The 20,612-nt window shown below is 47.5% G+C and overlaps 3 protein-coding genes and 3 long non-coding RNA genes across 7 annotated transcripts; 4 read left to right on the forward strand and 2 right to left on the reverse strand.

Moving 5' to 3' along the window:
* The first annotated feature begins 3,945 nt into the window (after positions 1 to 3,945).
* On the forward strand, positions 3,946 to 6,424 carry LOC120649110. The gene is made up of 5 exons (XR_005665159.1): positions 3,946 to 4,396; positions 4,520 to 4,784; positions 5,223 to 5,282; positions 5,929 to 6,011; positions 6,109 to 6,424. It is a non-coding gene; the product is annotated as an uncharacterized LOC120649110 (long non-coding RNA).
* A 1,751-nt stretch (positions 6,425 to 8,175) lies between these two features.
* On the reverse strand, positions 8,176 to 8,876 carry LOC120649111 (eukaryotic translation initiation factor 1A-like). The gene has a single exon (XM_039925794.1). The coding sequence runs from the start codon at positions 8,836 to 8,838 to the stop codon at positions 8,413 to 8,415; it is 426 nt and encodes a 141-aa protein (XP_039781728.1). The 5' UTR covers positions 8,839 to 8,876; the 3' UTR covers positions 8,176 to 8,412.
* Positions 8,877 to 10,416: 1,540 nt separating this feature from the next.
* On the forward strand, positions 10,417 to 11,829 carry LOC120648934 (purple acid phosphatase 15-like; the record flags this gene model as incomplete). The annotated part of the gene is made up of 1 exon (XM_039925559.1): positions 10,417 to 11,829. A coding segment is annotated over one exon (1,413 nt), but the record flags the coding sequence as incomplete, so codon positions are not given.
* Positions 11,830 to 12,149: 320 nt separating this feature from the next.
* On the forward strand, positions 12,150 to 12,847 carry LOC120649112. Of its 2 annotated transcripts, none has more exons than XR_005665161.1 (3): positions 12,150 to 12,305; positions 12,375 to 12,483; positions 12,587 to 12,847. It is a non-coding gene; the product is annotated as an uncharacterized LOC120649112 (long non-coding RNA). The 2 variants fall into 2 exon arrangements; XR_005665160.1 differs by having other exon boundaries at positions 12,386 to 12,483.
* Positions 12,848 to 13,077: 230 nt separating this feature from the next.
* On the forward strand, positions 13,078 to 14,856 carry LOC120648935 (zinc finger BED domain-containing protein RICESLEEPER 2-like). Its single transcript, XM_039925560.1, has one exon. The coding sequence runs from the start codon at positions 13,078 to 13,080 to the stop codon at positions 14,854 to 14,856; it is 1,779 nt and encodes a 592-aa protein (XP_039781494.1).
* Positions 14,857 to 17,663: 2,807 nt separating this feature from the next.
* On the reverse strand, positions 17,664 to 19,552 carry LOC120649113. The gene is made up of 3 exons (XR_005665162.1): positions 19,124 to 19,552; positions 18,946 to 19,030; positions 17,664 to 17,963 (listed from the first exon to the last, which is right to left on the reverse strand). It is a non-coding gene; the product is annotated as an uncharacterized LOC120649113 (long non-coding RNA).
* Positions 19,553 to 20,612: the final 1,060 nt, after the last annotated feature.

Genomic DNA, 20,612 nt, shown 5'->3' on the forward strand with positions numbered 1-20,612 from the left:
TTAACGGGTACGATTTTATCCTGGCGGGTGCGGGTTTGGGTTAGTGATATCCGATGGGTTTGTACCCGTTGGCATCCCTAGTTTGCGTGTAGGCATAATGATGGATTAACGTCGTTGTTGTTGTTGAGCCAGCAATGCAAATTAAAACACTTGAGGCTGTTATTCCGTGTATGAAACCATTACTGTAATGTGCACTTGCCACTTGGTGACATTGTTTACCTACAACTGGGTACAAGGTGTTCGGCTTACAGTTCTACCCAACAAGCAAACATATCATTGTATTTCATCACAGTAATCTTTATCCTTGTCCTCCACAGGAAGCACGAGCTCGCCGGCCATCCTCCATGGGAAGCAGGAGCTCGCCGCCACCGCAAGATCGTCATTGGGCGGCCATCCTCCATGGGAAGCAGGAGCTTGCCGCCACCACGAGAACGTCATTGGCGACGAACATCATAGGGTTTTTGCTCTATATATGCACCCCCAAAGCCTCTATGCACCCCCAAAGCCCAACATCATCCCCAGACCATCTAGGCACAATGATACAGAATTTTTCACAAATGGATTTCACGCACATTCAGGCAGGATACAGACAGTTTTTCAGAAGAAACCGATTCCATTCAGGCGCATTCAGAGGCAGGAGAAACCGATTCCATTCAGGCAGATTCAGAGGCAGAACATTACCAATGTCACTGGCATCGACTCGACTTTTCGACCTTCTCATAGAAAAATAAAAACAAAAACCATGAGAAGAACACCACCCTTCCTCAACTCTGCTGGTCAGATCCCAGGTACTACCACCGCCATCAGATCTCCGCGCTCAGCCACCTGATGTCCCATCAGCGCTGCCGCCATCGCCTCCATCTCATCCTGGATCTGTTGGGGAACATCTCCTCCCGCCACCATCGCCTCCAGGAGCTCCAGGATCTGGATCTGATGGGGAGCATGTCCGCCCGCTGCCATCGCTTGCGCCCCCTCTGCGCCCGCCGCCAGGCCATGTCCCCCCGCCTGCACCGCCCCTCCCGCCGCCGCGCCCGCCGCCGGCTCGCCGTGGCTGATAGTACACGTAGACTCCAGTAACGCTCTGACAGCATCGCCCAGGTAGTCGATGTCCTTCCGCAGCCTGGAGAAGGGGTTGAACGGAGCATGGCCTCGAGCGGGTGATGAGGAAAGCGTCGATCCTTGCGGCCAGCGGAGGCAGCATCCTCCCGCATCCGGTTGTTGATCAGCTCCATGGCGTCGAGAAACGAGGCGTGGTTGGGAAGGGGGCGTAGAGCCGGCAGGACGGTGGCCTCGAGAAGCTGCAAAGAACTGGCCGCCGCCGCCATTCTCCTGACCTTGCCACCGTTGTGGATGATCCACATGTTGCCCTCTTGAGGAAGAGTGATCTCGAGTTCTCGACGAGCTTCATCAGAGCTCCAGCGTCACAGACCCTCAGTTGCTTGACGAGAATGCGGTTGCCGACGTTGGGGGCACCGAAGACGACGCGGTGGAAGACCTCCCGGATCCCCTCCGCCGCCGCCATGCCCCTCTCTTTCTCTCTGGTGGCTCTGGTTCTGGGGTTCGTGCGGACGGCGGTGACCCGGCGAGGAAGGAAAGAAAGTTAGGGTTAGGTTTGAGGGGAGAGCAACCGGCCTCTTTGTACCGCCCGATCTACCCGCTCAGCCGTTGGATCGAGCTGAACGGCTGAGATCGAGGCGGGCGGAGGGGACAGCCGCGAGCTGGGCCGATTCGGCAGCCCAGCCGTCGGTTTTCGGGCTCAAGGCCCAAGCCGAGCCGAGTGCTGGAACCAAGCGGGCCGAGTCTCGGCCACGAGCCGAGGCCAAGGTGGGCCGAGCTGAAGCAAGTCGGCCATGGGCCGTTTCGATATGAACAGTAAAAGTTGTGAATAAAGTTTGTTCCTTTCAGAAGCATTTTGATGAATTTTGTATAGTTTTATCCCTATCTAATTTTGAACCGACAGGATAAAATGTTTAGAGGGTAGATGAGTACAAACAAATATATATGTGATAGAATTGCTTCTGAATAGATTTTTTTCGCTGAATGAAGTTTATATCTTCCAATTAAATTAGAGCCAACAGGAAAAATTTAATTGGAAGAGTAGTCGTATGATTTTTCAATTGATTATGATATTGTTATTTTCTGACCAACGTTAATGATAGCAAATTTACAAGTTTTATTGATGAGTCTTTCATGCGTTAGTTCTATTTCCGCCCTAGGTGACGTAGAATTAATGTAGAAAAATATTATAAGTTTTATTCATGTGTGTTTCCCCACGCATTAGTTCTATTTCTGCGCAACAGTGATGTAGAATTAATGTAGAAGAACATTTTGTTGTATGTTTGCCCAAGAGGAAAAGGCCCGTTGATTTCTATCAACACGTTTTAGTATCACTATGTTGTATGAACAAATGACCAATATGAAAGTTGTAGATCAAAAAAAGTTATGAAACTTTGTAGTTGACAAGTTTTTTATTTGAAATCATCTTGTCAAACCAAAACCAGTTTGAAAGAGTTCAAAATTTGAAATTCATTTTTTTAAACGATCTTGGATTGAGAAACGACCAATATGAAAGCTGTAGATCACAATAAGTTATGAAACTTTGTAGTTGACAAGTTTTTAATTTGAAATCATCTTGTCAACGATAACCTGGTTTGAAAGAATTCAAATTTGAAATTCAAATTTTTGTAAACGACCTCGGACGGAGAAACGACCAATATGAAAGTTGTAGATCCCGAAAAATTATGAAACTTTATAGTTGATAAGTTTTTAATTTGAAATCATTTTGGCCCTCAAACAAGCAATTTACACTCGGTTTCGTATAACCGCCCGCGCCGCCATGAGGCTGCGCCCGCACGCGCGAGGCTCGTGCGCCACCGCCGTGCAATGCCCTGCCCCGTGGCCACCGTGCGCCACCCGCAACACCGGAGAAGAAGCTCGTCGGAGAAAAAGCTCGCCGGAGAAGAAGATGCCCTGCTTCAACATTTTATTAGTATAGTCTCAACATTTGGTTTGTGTAGTTTTAACATTCGGTTTGTTTGATTTCAACGTTTTGAACAACAAATGTTGCACATGTTAAAGCCAAGTATTGAATATGTTGAAGTTAAATGTTGAACATGGTGAATAAAAATGTTAAACATGGTGGAAAAAAATATCGAATATATCTCCTACAAAGCTAATTGGCCCAAAGTGGGCTTTTAAAATTGATCCCTTTACCATCTGGATAAAAGAGTCCCTGAAAAATTTGCTTTTCAAACTCACGAGCCAATGCTCCGTGCGAGTGCTACGGGGACACTATTAGAATGACATTTGCTACATTTTTTCGGAACATTTTAACTGGTCCATAGCCTTTGATAGTTTGAACTTGGTTTGTAATAACTTAATTTGAGATTCATTATGGTTTTGGACTTATGGAATGTTGTAATATCTAGGACTTACCTTCGTGTGAGCGTGTGTTGTTTCCATTGTAAATGCGTGGTTTAATCGAGCTTGACTCGACGGATCCACATCTTAATCCTATTTAAGTGTATGAAGGCCTCGGGTGGTTCTTAGTGCATTTAACTTGGATTAATTTCGGAGTTGTCCGCCACGACCGGTCGCGGGATATCCCGGTCCTAGATGATATTGGGCTTTCAGGATTCTAAGGGATCCATAATATTTTTTTTTGGTAACTTGTGCGTTTGCGTCCTTGCGTCCAGGTTAGTTTGCTTCAAGGTGTAGTGGATTTATTATATGCTAGGTATTGGAGCTATTTATGTGGATAGGAAAATGTGAGAGTAAGCATTGCAAGGGAACACTTCTATATTTCTCCTTTCCCATGGGGAATGATTTATGATTTTTGCTCATGTTTGTAATGGCCCATTACAACATATTTCTTGGAAACATTTAAAGTATGCATCACATTTAAAGTACGCGAGTCTGCCCGCGCGTCCTCCCGTCAAAGTGTCAACCGCCCCTGCCTCCGCCCCGCGCCCGCGCACACGATCAGTCCCAGCTGGCTTCCGCGGATTCCCGGACGCCGTTGCGCGATTCCGCAGCCCGCCCGCCCGCCCCTCCAGCGCCGCAGCTAGGGAGCTCGCGGATCTGCGACCGCGCTACCCATACTCCGGAGCCGCCGTTCCCGTCCCATCCGATCCGCTTTGGGGTCGACGCTGCTCGGATTCCACCTTCCCCGCCGTGCCCGGAGCGCCGCTCGGCTCGGCCTCGGGTCGATATCGCTATCGCTGAGCCGTCGCCGTCGTCCCTGCCTCCTCCGAGCCGGAGTCGTCACCCTCTTCAACTGCATCGGCGACGTCAACCGACATGCACTGCCACCCCGCATTGCGCCCGCCCTCATACACGCCGCCGCCGTATCCGGCGTCTCGCCCGCTTCGCGGCCAACGGCACCTCCGAGTCCGAGGTACGCCCTCCGCTCCCACTCCAACTACCTCGTCTACAGGGACACGAGCGTAGATGGCTCCCTCCTGACTGCTCCCCCTAATTTATACAGCTTCTTCTGCTGCGTGCCACTCTCTTTTGCCAGGGCTGCCAATGTCCGCTCCGCCAATCTACAACAAAAGGATTTCATGATGACATTCTCATTCTCTCTTCGTCAGATTAATGCATTTGTGGATGGCATTCTCTGATTGTGATGCCCTCATGTGTAGGATTTCGTGATGCTTTGGCATGGCATCGGTGGTCATATGTTTCAGATTATGTTATGATACATCCTAGCATTACTGATAAGTATTTAAATACAAGTAGCAGATCAGAACAGGCAAAGTGGACTTATGTGTTCTCGTTCCTCGGTAAGCTTCTACATTTCAGGTGTATTTTGTTTACTTTACTTTTCCATATTAGTTCACATGTATTTAGGCGGTTCTGTGATTCTGTTTGCAGGCCATATGTTTTGATTTTTCAGCTGTTCTCTTTTAAAAATTTCATTGGTGCTCGATAACCTTTCAGATTGCAGTATGTATTGCATCTTCTAATAATCTATAAATTAGCCTTTTCCGAAAATCATGGAGGGGAAATGATTTTTTTTACTTGCAGGGTTAGCTATCCAACTTTCCATCTGAATTTTGTTAGGCATGCCTTCATGGCTTCATCTAATCTAACGAATGTATGTGTGGTGAATTCTTTAAAAGAGGTGGTTGATGTGCTGCCTAGATTTTTTTTAAACTATTGTTTCGATCAAAATACACATCTAGAGATTGTTTTTAAGGAGGATTCCATGTTTCTTGCAGGTTAAATCTGATTTATGCGGCCAGCTAACATAGTAGTACGTGTGGTTTGCTATGGGAGAAGTAAGATTCCATGTTTCTTGCATGTTATAAGTCCAGCGATTTAGCACTATGATTCACCAATTATTAATTTCATCTTTTCTCGGTTAACAACAATCTTTTGATATACTTTGGGATGTATGGATTCAGGAAAGAGGTGGTCGTGTGGTTACGAATTTTCTGGTTGTTGTTTCTGATGGATGAATGACCATAAAGTACATGACTATGCTTCATTGTTTTTTTTTTCAACTGTAAAATCCTTCCTACAGTTCCTACTGAAGGAGCCAGAGCAGAAACTCATTACCCATTGCTCAATTTCTGGAATTTTTAATTTTTGTTACAATGCCTCACTGTTATTCCAATGTCTTTAAAGAAAAGCAAGATAGCCCTTTAATTGGCCAGTTTTCTATGTCTGTTGTATTGCTAGAGCTTGAATCATGAGAATTCTATCTGGAATTATGGACTAGGAACAAAACTTAAGGTTTGGTCGACATAGTGGTAACCCCAACTTTGCTAGCCATGTGTTCATTAAAAATGCTTACATCAACATCTCAAATCCCATGCTTTTTCATTGTTGCTATTCTGGAGAAGAACCATTAGAGCAAGACGCATCTAAGATGACTTTTGATTCCTAAATCTTTTGTACATGAATGCATGTAAGCACTTGCAGAAGCCTGAGGGTATGGGAGCAGCTGGCTTGGGACGTTTGCAGTTGTACGACACTAAGAATATGGAAGCAGCTTGTATGAATTGGTAAGAAATAAAAAGTTGCCTATGATACTGATTTAGAAGGAAGTGTATGTCTGAACATTCTGAATAATACGTTATTTACTGCCTCTGTCGTCACCAGGTTGTGTATGTTTGAACAAGAAAAAAAAAGGCAGGCAAGCTGTATATGTTTGAACAAGAAGAAAGGCACGCGGGATGTATGTTTGAACAAGAAGAATGGCAGTCAAGTAATTGCCTATGATCTGCTTGCTTTGATGCAGTTGGGAATCTGATGCATGTATGTATGCGTTGCATGAGTTCTTTAGCAAGAGAGTGTAATAACTATCTTAATTGAAATTCCCATTCTGGCGTATCCGTGTGGGACTACACATATTGCATGATGGAGGATTGTCATGTCAATTCTTCTCTTTTGGTGGTTTCCAGCAGGATTTTAACTACATTCTGCTTGCCATCATCTAGGCCCGCATGGAGCTGGATCAAAAGGATATGGCTCAGAGCACACCAGTACTGTGTGATCTGGAGTAACATGATGATGCCAACCTATACAAGATGATGGCCTTGCCATATCCTTTTGATCCAGCTCCATCATAAACTACATTCTGATAGTGGATCCTTGACCATATTACGTAGCCAACCTATACTTTTGTAACATGACCACTGAATCAGTACTGTGTGATAAGAATATTGATTTAGACCATCACTAATCAACACTCAGAGCACATCTAGTTGTTCCTCTCTATGTCTTCCAACAAGCCAATAAAGACTGCACAAGAACACGCGAAGTACACGAGGCAATAAAACAGACTTCTACACAAATATTTAACACCAACAATTTCTGATGTGCAGTCAACCCAAAACGTTTGATCAAAGAGTTGTGGATTGCTATATAAACGAAGCTGTGCAAGACATGCATCAAACAACAGATTATCGCCCCTTTTATACATCAACAAAGGGTTAATTGGTTCTACCCTTCAACCCAGATCTGCAGATCATAGAGGTGCAAACGAATCCCTTTCTCTAATATTTCATTCAGGCAGCATAGGATACAATCAATTGGAATTTAGCTTTGAAATTCCTCAAGAAGCCGGGTAACATGATTGCAGTTCATTGTCAGATTGACATTGAAAACATAAACATGATTTTAGTTCTACTTTGCAATCTGAGCATAACATAGTAACATGATTGCACCAAATAGCCATCGAAAACAGATAAACATGATTGCAGTTCCACTTTGCAAGAGAGAGAAGCCAAGCACAACAGATAAACACAATATGGCAAGTAGGCAGCATATACAGCCACTTTACCAACGTGGGAACAGAAATCACATGATCAATCTTATAACTCAGTCTTCTAAAACAGCAGCTAAGTCGTCTAAGTATTCTATAACATATAAAAGGCTATAAAGTTCTGCATGGAACAATAAGCCCACAATTCCAAAAAGGGAAACATCGCCAAATTGATTACTCATAACTATTTGATACAACAAAAATTGAAAAACACAAATATATGGAGGGCACAAAAGAAAAAAACATGACAATATTAAGTGCAAGGAAAACAACAGAGAATAAAAACCATAGAGCTGTTAACTATAGCCAGAAGCAAAAGAACAACAAAAACAGTAGTCCAAGAAATATACCAGTCCAATAAATGATGAGGGCACTTCAAAAAGAAAAAGAATAATCTACCTATAGTTACCATCAATTGTTAGTGCTGACAGAGACACTGATTAACACTGCAAGCGATGAATCAAAGACCAAATGACGATACCACAACTCAAATGTGCAGCCACTTTCGACCTAGTGTCGTATGGAAAATTCACAATTTTTTCCAATATGTCGATAAAGACTGCACAAGAAAACACAAGGCACACGAGGCAACAAAACAGGCTTCTACACAAATATTTCAAACACAAACAATTTCTGATGTGGAGGCAACCCAAACCGTTTAATCAAAGAGTTGTGGTTGCTAGATGAAAGAAGTTGTGCAAGACATGCATCAAACAATAAATCATCGCCCCTTTTACATTAACAAAGGGTTAATTGGCTCTACCCTTCAACCCAGATCATAGAGGTGCAGAAGACCCCCTTTTCTCTAATATTCATTCAGGCAGCATAGGATACAATCAACTGGAATTTAGCTCCTCGAGAAGCCCTCGCAACCCCCAAATTATTATAGACTGCAACCAGAATTGCAACAAAACGGCAAACAACCAAGCAAGAACACAATCAAGAACAATAATGGAACCACTAGTAATAACAGCATGTACCAGATCGAACCAAAATTAATCCGCCATTATTTAATGGCCTCAGATCCTAACCACGCATGCTGGCAATAGTGCAAATCCATAACAACAAGCCTAAACCATATCACCACATGCTACTACTTATAAGAAATAAGAAAGTAATCGCAAGGAGAAACAGGAATCTTAGATCTTGTCGATGTCCTCGTCCTCGAACTGGATGTAGTCGCTGCCCTCTTCGCCGTCCTCGGGCCCGTCGACGTCGACGCCCTTGTTGAGGCTGGGGAGCTCCAAGTAGGCCTTGAGCAGGCGCGCCTCGTCGTTCATGTACTTGAGGATGACGTCGGCCTTGTCGTCCTGGTAGTCGCGGAGGCCGACGAGGACGATGTCGCCTGCCGCGATCCAGACCTTCTTGTGCATCTTGCCCCGGATGTGGCAGATGCGGGGCGTGCCGTCGACGCAGATGGCCTCGCAGCGGCCGTTGCCGAGCATGCGCGTCACCTGTGCGTACTCCTGCCCGTCCTCCTTGAAAACCAGCTCACGCTTGTCGTCGTCCGCCTCATTCTTTCCCCTCTTCCGGTTCTTGCCTCCCTTACCCTTGTTCTTCGGCATCTCGGCGGTGGTGGTTGGGCGCGAGACGAAACCCTAGGCGCGCGAGGTCGAGGTGCGGCGCCGAGTTTATAGCGGGGAAGCGATCGGAGAGGAGAGGAGCCTGGGCCGATGGATCTAGGTTGGCGGGTGTGGACAGCTGGGATCGAGAGGGCATGGTCGGTTTGTGAGAAGCCGTGGTCAGTATCGGTTTGGGAGAAGCCTGGTCAGAGTCGGTTTGGGAGAAGCCGTAATCGACATGCTAGTCATGGCAAAGGAAAAGAGTTCGTGTCCGATACGAGATAGCGCCTCGAGCCTCGACTGGAATCGAGAGGCCGGGGTCGGTTTCTGGATAAACAATAGGAAAAAGTGTATCTTTCATCCCTCAAATATTGTAAAAGTGTGACATTCATTCCTCATATTTTGTTTGGTGCAAATCAACCCCTTAACTAACTAAACCGGTGCATTTATCATTTCATCATAGTTTAACAATGATTTAGTGTCATATTATATTAGTTTAGATTATATAATTATCTTACTAATCATTACTTAGCCATGTCTAATGTTGAATCAGTTGCTATAATAATTTGGTGAGAATCAATTCTGTTAAATTTTTCCAATAAATTTTAGGGTACCCAATTTAGAGGATTCACATATTTTTTTAGATTTTCAACCCATCATATTGCATTGATAACTAGGGATTAGTTAGATGATTGTGTGACATAAACTGCCATTAGATGGCACTAAACTATTGTCAAACTAAGATGTGGATGATAAATATACCATTTTAGTTAGTTAAGGGGTTGATTTGCACCAAATGAACGATGAGGGATGAATGTCATACCTTTGTAATATTTGGGGGATGAAAAATACACTTTTTCCTAAGCAATACGGGAAAGGAAAAGAGTTCCGTATCCGATACGGGATTGCATCTCGAGCTCTCAACCTCGAAGAGGAAGAGTCCTTTGCAGTTTTTTTTTCAAGAAAGAAGTTTAGTTTTGAGTTTGACCATCCAATTATCACCTGAATTCGATTTTAGCCATTAACTTTAAAACAAAGTATTCTTGATCATCGAGCTATTAAAATTAATTATATTTGACCATCTAACTATTTTGAAGGGTGTTTTCGCTGACATAAACGACAACTTATTTTTCTCTTTGCTCTATTTCTTCTATCTTCTCTCTCTTCCTCCGCCCGTGCCGCCGCCGATCGACCGCCGCTCACGCCACAACAATGCAGGCGGTTGGCACACGGAGCGGGTGGGTGGCGGCGCACAGGCATGCACAGTCGAGACAGTATACCACGACGATTAGCGACTAAATTGATTGGGAGCAACGCACATATCTCATGCCAGTGGCAAGGCCACCTATTGCATACGGCAGGGAGGAGTCCACACACCGGTGCAGCCTCACAGCGGATGGATGGCAGTGGAGCGACAGCTCGCGCCACTGGAGGAGGAGGCCGGGCTCACAACGCTGCGAATGGGCGGCGGCTGTGGGATAGGCTCACAGGCCCATGTGGGCCCATTTCGAATACGTCACTTCTCCCGCTGCTGTTTGCGGCCGCGGCGGCGTCCACGCTGTGCCGCCGTAACTGTGCCGTCCGCTGCTGCTGCTTGCGGCGGCGGCGGCCGCGGTTTCCTCCGCCGAGCCGGCGTCCACGCTGTCCGGGCCGGCGCGCCCGGTGACGGTGCCGCTCGGGGACAGGGGCCACACGGTGGACCTGCCGGACACGGACCCGCGGGTGCGGCGCCGCGTCACGGGCTGGGCGCCCGAGCAGGTCGCCGTCGCGCTCTCCGCCGAGCCCACCTCCGCCTGGATCTCCTGGATCACAGGGGCCTTCCAGATGGGCGGCGGCGGCGGCGGCGTTAAGCCGCTGGACCCCAGCGCCGTCGGCAGCGTCGTGCGCTACGGTCTCGCCGCGGACTTCCTCCCCCACGAGGCCGCCGCCGGCGAGTCACTCGTGTACAGCCAGCTCTACCCCTTCGAGGGCCTCCGGAACTACACCTCCGGCATCATCCACCACGTCCGCCTCCGGGGGCTGGAGCCCGGGACCAGGTACTACTACCAGTGCGGCGACCCGGCCATCCCCGGCGCCATGAGCGACGTCCGGGCGTTCCGGACGATGCCGGCCGTCGGTCCCAGGAGCTACCCGGGGAGGATCGCCGTGGTCGGGGACCTTGGCCTCACCTACAACACCACGTTTGCGTCTTACAGCTCCAGGTTCGCGTTCCCGTCAGAGGAGAGCGGATCCTTGTCCCCGTTCTACTACTCGTTCGACGCCGGTGGCATCCACTTCGTGATGCTCGCGGCGTACGTCGACTACAAGAAATCAGGTGAGCAATACCGGTGGCTGGAGAAATACTTGGAGAAGGTGGACAGGTCAGTGACCCCGTGGCTGATAGCCGGGTGGCACGCGCCCTGGTACACCACCTACGAGGCCCACTACAGGGAGGCCGAGTGCATGAGGGTGGAGATGGAGGAGCTCCTCTACTCGTACGCCGTCGACGTCGTCTTCACCGGCCACGTCCACGCGTACGAGCGATCCAACCGGGTGTTCAACTACACGCTGGACCCGTGCGGCCCCGTGCACATCTCCGTGGGCGACGGCGGCAACCGGGAGAAGATGGCCACGAGCCACGCCGACGAGCCCGGCCACTGCCCGGACCCGGCGTCCACGCCGGACCCCTTCATGGGCGGCGGCCTCTGCGCCTCCAACTTCACGTCGGGCCCCGCCGCCGGCAGCTTCTGCTGGGACCGCCAGCCGGAGTACAGCGCCTACAGGGAGAGCAGCTTCGGGCACGGCATCCTGGAGGTGGCCAACGAGACGCACGCGCTCTGGCGGTGGCACCGCAACTATAGCTGGCCAACTGGGCCGAGCCCGTTGGGCCGGCACGGGCCCGGCCCAAGAAAGCACGGCACTGTCCCGGTCCGGCCCGGGAGCAGGCGGGCTAGTGCCGGGCCCGTGCCAGGCGCCGGGCCGTGCCTGGGCCGCGATCAAGGCCCACGGCACTAGCACGGGCCCGGCCCGACAGAAGCGGCGGCACGGGGAGGCACGGCCTCGGCCCGTGAGGCACGGAGGCGGCCCGATGGGCACGCCGCAGCCTCCCCCTCGCGCCTCCGGTGACCGTTGGATCGTCCCGTTGGGGAGGCGATCCGCCCGTTGGTGGCTGGGCTATATAAGCCCCGGCGCCGGCCGCCCTCCCTCCCAACCCTAACCCTGATTCATTTCCTCCCCCCGGCAGCCGCTCGCCTCGCCTCTCTTCTCGTCTCTGATCTCTCACTCTCGCCTCTCGGCCTCTCCCCTCGTCTTCCTGAACTCCGGTGAGAGGCTGGGGCCTGGTGCCGGCACTAGCAGACGGCACGGCCTTGGAGACCCATCATCTCGATCTCGCACAGACCATGTAGCGTCCTCATCTCCTTGTCGTCCTCCTCGTCATCTCCGTCACCATCGCCGCCGCCGGACTCTGGTGCTCCGGATCCGGATCTAGCGTAAGTGAAACGAATCCTCTCCCTTTCGTACCTATTCTCTCAGTCTCAGACTCTCACTCACTTCTTCAGTTCTTCTGTAGATGTAGAAGGGATCCGTTGAGGAACCAGGGCCGGAAGCGGAGGGCTGGATCCGTGCTTCATCCACGTCGCCGGTGCACCTGGTGCTCCAGCTACAAAGGTAAGTCCCAAACCCTAACCCTAATCCTAGATCCAGTCATCCAGTACCGTTTCTTCTCCAAGATTTAACCCTAACCCCTGTTCTTTTCTGTGTTGCATTGTAGCTGTTGAGGAACCAGGTCACTGGCGCTTGAGCATGGCCGGATCTGACGAAGAGACGGTGGAGGTGGGCATGAACGAGGAGCGGCGGTTGTGCGGCTTGGCCGGAGATGACGACGAGGACAACATGGACGAGGACCGCGCGGCCCTATTCGGCGCAACCGCTGATGATGCTATTCCCGTCGACGGCGACGGCGAACACGTTGAGGAACCACCTGCACCTGACGGTAACACCGCCAAGCGCCCACGCCCCTCTACCTCTCCTGTCTGGGTTGACTATGAGAAACTATTCAAGGAAATCAATGGTAAGACGGTCAGGTATGGAGCTCGATGCCTTCACTGCTCTAAGGTCTACTCTGCTTTCTCTAGTGGTGGCACTGGTCACTTATCCCGGCACATTTTAGTTTGCGTTAAGAAGCGTGAAAAGGATCGCATGTCTCAGTCTCAAATCTCTTTTACTTCTGATGGTAGTATGCGTACTTGGGACTACTGTCCTATGCGCGCTCGTACTGAACTTGTTCGATTGATTGCTAGACTAGATGTTCCTATCTCTCTTGGTGAATCTGAGGCTTTTGTCGAGTACATTAAAAATGCTCACAATCCTAAATATACTAAAGTGTCTAGGCAAACCACCTCTAGAGACATACTAAAGTACTTCACTGATTGCAAGGCTAAACTTGTTGAGACTTTTACTACTTCTATTAACTGTGTGTGTCTAACCTCCGACATTTGGTCTGGTAATGCCAAAGAGGATTACATTAGTGTTGTTGCTCACTACATAAACTCTGACTGGCAACTAGAGAAGAGGGTGCTTGGTCTGGTTCTTATTGATGTGTCCCACAATGGACAAAATATTGCTGACCGTGTAGCATCTGTTCTTGCTGATTATGGTTTGTCTGAAAAGGTGTTTGCTGTTACTTTGGACAATGCATCGTCTAATGCATCAGCCATGCATAAACTGAAACCTATTCTGTCTAAATACCTTGGTCTTGAAGTAATTGATGAACCAGAGTATGCATCATCTAGTTTAAACAATGCAGTCAATTCTATATTCTTGCATCAGCGTTGTGCATGTCATATTCTGAATCTGATTGTCAAGGAGGCACTAACTACTCTTAAGTCTTTGATAGAAACATTTAGAACTGCAATATCATTTTTAAATTCATCTAATCAGAGGATTGCTGCATATAAAAGCTACTGCATTGCAACTGGTGTTAGGCCTAGAAAGTTTCAACTGGACATGGAGGTTAGGTGGAATTCTACCTACCTAATGCTTAAACATCTGTTTCCTCATAAGTCCCCTTTCACTACTTTCATCCAAGCTCAGTATTCTAGGGATGAAGGTGAGCCTTTGCTGTTAACTGAGGATCATTGGATGATGGCACAAAAAGTGCTATCCTTTCTTGAGTTGTTTTATGATGCTACTGTCACATTGTCTGGTGTGTACTATCCTACATCTCCACTTATGATTCATTATCTTGTTAAGATTTCTCTGCACCTAAAAAACTATGCTAATGATGTGCACATCAGATCTGTGGTGCAACCTATGATAGACAAATATAATAAGTATTGGAGGGACATACCTTTGCTTTACTCTTTTGCATTTATCTTGGACCCCAGAGCTAAAATGAAAGGTTTTACTAGGGTGCTAAGAAGGCTAGGTAATCTCACCAGTACTGATTATTCTGCTTATTTGGTTGGCACTAGAGCTAGACTTGCTGATGTTTACAATAAATATGATGAGAAATATGGTGCTGTTAGGTTGAGGAGGACTGACCCTCCTGTCCTGTCTGGTAAGTCAAGATCTGCTTGGGATGAAATATATGATGATGATGGTCCTGTTTTGGGTGGTGTTATCTTGCCTGGTAATCCTAACATGTCTAGAGATACATCTGCAACTTCTCTACTGAATGCAGTAAGGTCATCAGCTTCTAATGCTTCTGAACTTGTGTCCTACTTGGACTGTGACACTGTAAACCACCTAACTGATGACTTTAACATCTTGGACTGGTGGCGTCAACACAAACTTACATATCCAGTATTGTCAATCATGGCTAAAGATATCTTAACTGTTCCTGTGTCTACCATATCTTCAGAATCCACTTTTAGTATGACAGGCAGGATTATCGAGGAGCGGCGAAGGAGTTTGAAGCCTGAAATGGTGGAGATGCTGACCTGCATCAAAGACTGGGAGGCTGCAGAAGCAAGACTGCAACAGAATGTGGAGGACAAGGAGCTTGAGGAAGCTTTTGAAGAACTTTATCTTGATTCATGATCATTTATGTAATGGCCTGTAATATTTAGGACTTGGACTATAGAACTTTAAGTTTGAACTGTGATGTAATGAACTACTTAATTGGAGCTTGGCTGTACTCTTTTTCCCTCTCTAGGGTTTCTCACAAGGGTGAGTTTTACCTAGAGAGGTTTTTAATGAGGCAGCCATTGCACAAGCTCCTAATAAAATTGATTTTTTGTTAACTGTTTGAGTTTGGTTTGTGTCTGAGTTTGATTCAGTTCAATTTCTTATCTGTTATTTGCTTCTATATGTTTGAGACTTGAAAGTGCTTGAAATTTAGAGTTGAATGATGTGTTTTGACACTATAGTGCTAGTGCCGGCACTGGCACTACTGTGCCCCTTGGCACGGCACGGCACGGTAAAGTGTTAGCCGTGTCGTGCTAGTGCCTTGACACCGGCACGGTGGCACTACTGGGCACGGCACGGCTAGTTTGCCGTGCCACTTAGTGCCGTGCCAGGTCGTGCCGTGCCTGGCACGGGCCGTGCCTGGCACGGGCCGTGCCGTGTAGTGCCGTGCCGGCACGTTTGGACAGCTATAACCGCAACCAGGACCTGCACGCCGCCGTCGCCGACGAGGTTTACATCGTCCGGGAGCCCCACAAGTGCCTCCTCAACTCCACCAGACTAGCCTACTGAATACTACTGATTCATCATTAATTACCTTCCTCGTTATTAGTTACCTTAGTAGTTACTACTCCGGAGTTGGTTTTATTACCGACCAAATTATTATTAAAATTATTAAGCCTGGCGTGAAACATGGGCATGGACTTTGTAATTCTTACATGGGCCGGGCCACATTTGCTCAGGCCGAAAACGTTATCGCCTCCGTGGCCTTCTTCCCTCCCCACCGTTTCAGTTCGTCGTCCTCGGCTCGTCCCGTCTCTCGCCGCCCAACCAAACATGGCTCACTTCCCTACCGGCAGCAGCTCGCCCGCCTTCTTCTCGCGCTGCCCACATCACAGGGTAATCCGTCCTGCTCACATCCGGCTTTCTGCTTCACTGGCTTTGGCTTCGTCCTCTGAATGAATGATTTTGGCTTATCTCGGAGCCCTACCGCCCCTGCTTTCCCGAGGGCGTCCCGCAGTCGCGCCGCCGGCCTTGCCGCCTGACGCCCGCCCGCCTACGGCCCCTGCTGCCTGCTGGTCTGCTGGGCAAGCGCGGCGCGCGCGCCTCTCCCCGTGCGCGGCCGCCGGCAAACCCGGCGCACCTGCGCCAGCCGCCTCGGCGATCGTGCGCCCGGCTGCAACAGCTAGCTGCCCAGCTCGATTTTTTTTTCAGAAACAGCTATTTAGCGGTGAGTACTTGTGAAACCGCCCAATTTGATACTATTTTAAACGAACCGCCAGTCATTATCACCCAGATGAGAGTTAACACGTGCTTACCGTAGAACGTACCACGTGTTATCCCACATCTAGAGACACGAATAACCGACACGTCGTTCATTCAAAATAATATCAAATCCGGTAGTCCCGGTATGTGCTCCAACATACGCCCAGAATCAGCATATGCACATACCGTATACAATCGAATACATAGCCAACAATCCACAAAGAGCAGTTATATAAAATCAGAGTTCATAGCTTAACATTACAAATTCAATATAGGAGGGTTCAAAAGTTCCATTACAAGCCTTGGGCTCACGAAAGTCATATTAAACAGATACGTAAAGTTTATTGCATTTACATACTCTCACGAAGCTCAGATACGATAAGTACTTACTAAAGTAATGATGTCTTGCTCAAGGACATCACTATAACCACCACGACCTACTCCTTCCCCGCGTTTGGATCAGCGGGGTAGAAGTGGCCGAACACCACTTTCGGCTCACCTGCAACTAGGTTTAGAAAGCACCCTGAGTACAAAAGGTACTCCGCAAGACTTACGCGATTAAATAAACAAGGATCATGCAAGGCTCAAGTAACAGCTTTAAGGTTAAGTAATTATTGCATAAGCATTAGCTCTCTACACTATCACCTATCAGAATTAATTAATCTTGCCCAACTCCAAACACTTTTAGTTGATTAAGAGAGTAATATAATCTATAACTGATCATAACTATAACATGAATTATTCCCATCATAAACGATAAGCTATGAGGAGTTCATGGGTTAAAGAGCTTGCTCATAACCGAGAGCGCGGCAATTCGAATTGATTATATCCTTGCAAGGGTGTACTACTTTACCCACACGACGCAAGGACCATGCGACTCACCCAACCGGCCAAAGTTGGATAAGGGGGTACTCGCGTCAACCGTTCCCAACATGGCTCGATCATTGAAATCTTCACACCTAGCTTACGCGTAGAGACTTAGTTTCCACCGGGGACAGCTCTAAACTTTCCTACACATAGGTCCACCCGGGGGACACCTCTAAGCCTCTCTGCATAGCCTTTGGCCACGCATCTAGGACTGCACAACAATGATCAAGTCAAATAAGGTAATTGGCTTATCCGTTCCATTATATTGGATATGTGGTAGCACGGAAATGTGCTCAAAACCGACGTCGTCCACTCGGTCCTTAATCGATCCAAGCGGACTATGCCCATGTGACTTCATTCTCTAGGCCCTAACATTCCGCTCGAATCTCGATACTGCACTCCACTTGCCCCAGATACTCTAGTGCGATCAAGGATAATCAGGTAAGTGTGATACTCCAAACCATTCCTTTCTAGCAAGTAATATGAGTATTCTAAGCAGGGCTAAGCATCTAGTCAGATTAAGTTATTAACTGACTAACAAGTGACAAGGACATGAATAACAATTCAAGGAACAAGTAATATGAGTATTCTAAGCAGGGCTAAGCATCTAGTCAGATTAAGTTATTAACTGACTAACAAGTGACAAGGACATGAATAACAATTCAAGGAAGGGTAATGCAAGAGAGTAGGTACCAAAATGCAATACATACATACTATATAACCCCATATTACCCAGTGATGTAACTAACTAATTCAGATTAAATAGGAGTAAGGAATCATGCTTAGCTGCTTGCCTTGGTTAACTTCGGGCTCGACCATGAACTGGACTCCGGGTTCAGGCTCGACGGACTCGGCAGGCTCAACAGGTTCGTTCTCCGACGGTTCAGTCACTATAATGCATGAATGAGATGCCAGAATTAGCATGATGCCATAATTGTGCAAGAAATGCTATGCACGAAATGAGATGCATGCATTAGTGTGATACCCTAGATTATGCAAGGGTGATAAGACATGCATAATGAATGGCACACATGCGATGAAGCACAAACGTAACACACGTGACGACAAACAATCACTATCGTACACGCGAACAGAAAAGCTAGATCAAGAATTAGCAAACAAACTTATACAGCAAGCATAAATCATGAAATAATTTGAGCATGCAGAGGACAATACAAGGAACTCATGAAAATTGGTTTTGCAGTAAAAGCATTTTCCTATAATTAATCATAAATATATTAGTTTTCAGCCACTCTAACCAAGGTAAATCAGAAAATAAATACAAACTGAACTAAACAAATCCAAGAAAATTATCTTAGATACTAGGCATGAAAACAAAGCTAACAAAACTGGTTTTGCCATTTTATCACTTTCCAGAAAGAAGTTCTAGAATAAACCATTTTCAGCCAAAGTATAAGAAAACAAGCTAAATCTTTGTTAAACAGCAAGGAATCATGTGAACAAGTTGCACCACTGAAAACTACACCTCACAAAGAGTCTAACAAAATTTAGTTTGAGATTTTTCGAGCAGTACACAAATAACCAAGCATTAAACTCACTTTTGCAAGATAAAACTATAGATAAATCTACAGCAAAGTAACATGCAAAACTATATTTTTCTTGAGTAGATCTAAGCAAGAGGAAACTAACAAAATAAGTTTCACTATTTTTGGATCTATATATATTTTTCTATGATTTTTGTAAACTCAAACACACACAAGTACAACAATTATTGTTATTAGCTTCTACTGTTCATCTTCTACCCACAGAATCACGCACGTAGCACGGCGGCGAGGCTCACTACTCCCGCCAACGGCAAGCAGGGGTGGAACAGCACAAGCAGAGCGCGGCCCAGGGTGAGGGGGAGCTCACCCAAAGCTCAGACGAAGGAACGACGCAACAGGGAGGCGCCACAGCGAGCAGAGACGATGATGGGTGGAGGTGCTCGCCGGGAAGCCTGTAGAAGAGGGCAAAAGGATGGATGAGCACCCAAATCGGAGGAGGGCGGCGGTGGGGAGGTGCAGCCATGAGGAATCGAAGCGGGGCTCACCATGGGCGGCGAATCGGCGGCGGCAACGGAGCTCCTTGCGACGGCTTCCAATGGCGGCCGGCCGGTGCGGGATCGATTCCGGTTAGGGTGGGGCTCGGCCGGACTTGGGGAAGCACGGCAAAGGTGGAGGACAAGGCGGAGCAGGCTCTGGCGCGCGGAATCGGAGCGAGGTGCGACGGAGATGGTCGTGGCGCCGGCTGTGCCATTGCTCGGCTCGAGCTCGAGGAAGGGGGAGAAGGAGAAGGGGAATACGGCAGCTCAGAGGGGGATAAGGCCGGCGACGACAACTGCGGATAAGGATGCATTAACCGAGAATGGCCGGCGGCGATACCCGACACACGCATACCGAGGATGGCTGGCGCGTGGCCTCGCGCGACGCGCGGCACGCTAGAACAGATGAGCTACCGGACTGTCCGGGCCTCACACCGGACCGTCCGGGCCTTGAAATTTGGGGTCGTGACAGTACTCAGGGTTATTGAATGTGCGAGTATTTTCTGGGTTGAATCTAGTGAAGAATCAAACGATAAATCGCATGTGTGATGAGTTATTGAATGATTGTTTGGTCATTTTTATTGAGCGTGAAATTTTCTCTAATATAGGTTAGGGTGGCATAATTCACAGTTTCATGGCCACGAGGAAAGCGTATAGCAAAAGTATTAGACTAGATTATTATAATCTTCTATTTATGTAATTTCTTATTGATGTTTCAACTATTTATATTGTAAATTATTCGAGTTCTGATCTTATTTGTTGAATTGAATGCATTGTAAATTACCCGTTGCCATCTTTATGCAGCAGTGTGACAGCGTGCAAGCATGGTTCACTTCCTTACTGGCAGCAGCTCGCCCGCTTTCTTCTCGCGCTGCCCACCTCACAGGGTAATCTCATCCTGCTTTCTGCCTCACTGGCTTTAGCTTCGTCCTCTGAATGATTTTGGCTCAATGGCTCATCATGGAACCTGCCTCACCGGCTTTCTTCTTGTTCCAATAGATTTGATCAGGGATTTAGTGCTGCTGGGAGTTTCATGGGCATTAAATGGACTGTCATGTCAGAATTTTTGGTGATGTGGCAGTGTATTAATGAAGAGAGGTGAAATAGGTTTTATAGGGATGAAACCTTATGTACACTAGTACCTAAACAACTTGCATCTTGCATGTAACCTAGGAAACATCAATAGGTGAAACTATGCATTGAGGGGAGGTGTTTCATCTTAGTTTCAAATATTTTTAGATGATGTATCACTCTAGTTAATCGTGTCCATGAAACTTCCACTGAGAATGGCCTTAGATTGTGAGCTACTAGACGACTGCCAATTTATAGTTTGCTGCTTCTAGAATGTTTGTTCCATTGTAAATTAGACTGCTATTTGTGAATGAGGATTTTGGCTTTCAAGTGCGGCACTAAACTGCACCAGTAACTTCATATTCTCTGCTGAAGCTATGGCCTTGCCATTCCAATCCCATTGGATGTGTGTAACTTTGTTTCATTA

Source organism: Panicum virgatum, chromosome 9K (genome assembly GCF_016808335.1).
Source record: "Panicum virgatum strain AP13 chromosome 9K, P.virgatum_v5, whole genome shotgun sequence".
Taxonomy (NCBI): Eukaryota; Viridiplantae; Streptophyta; class Magnoliopsida; order Poales; family Poaceae; genus Panicum; species Panicum virgatum.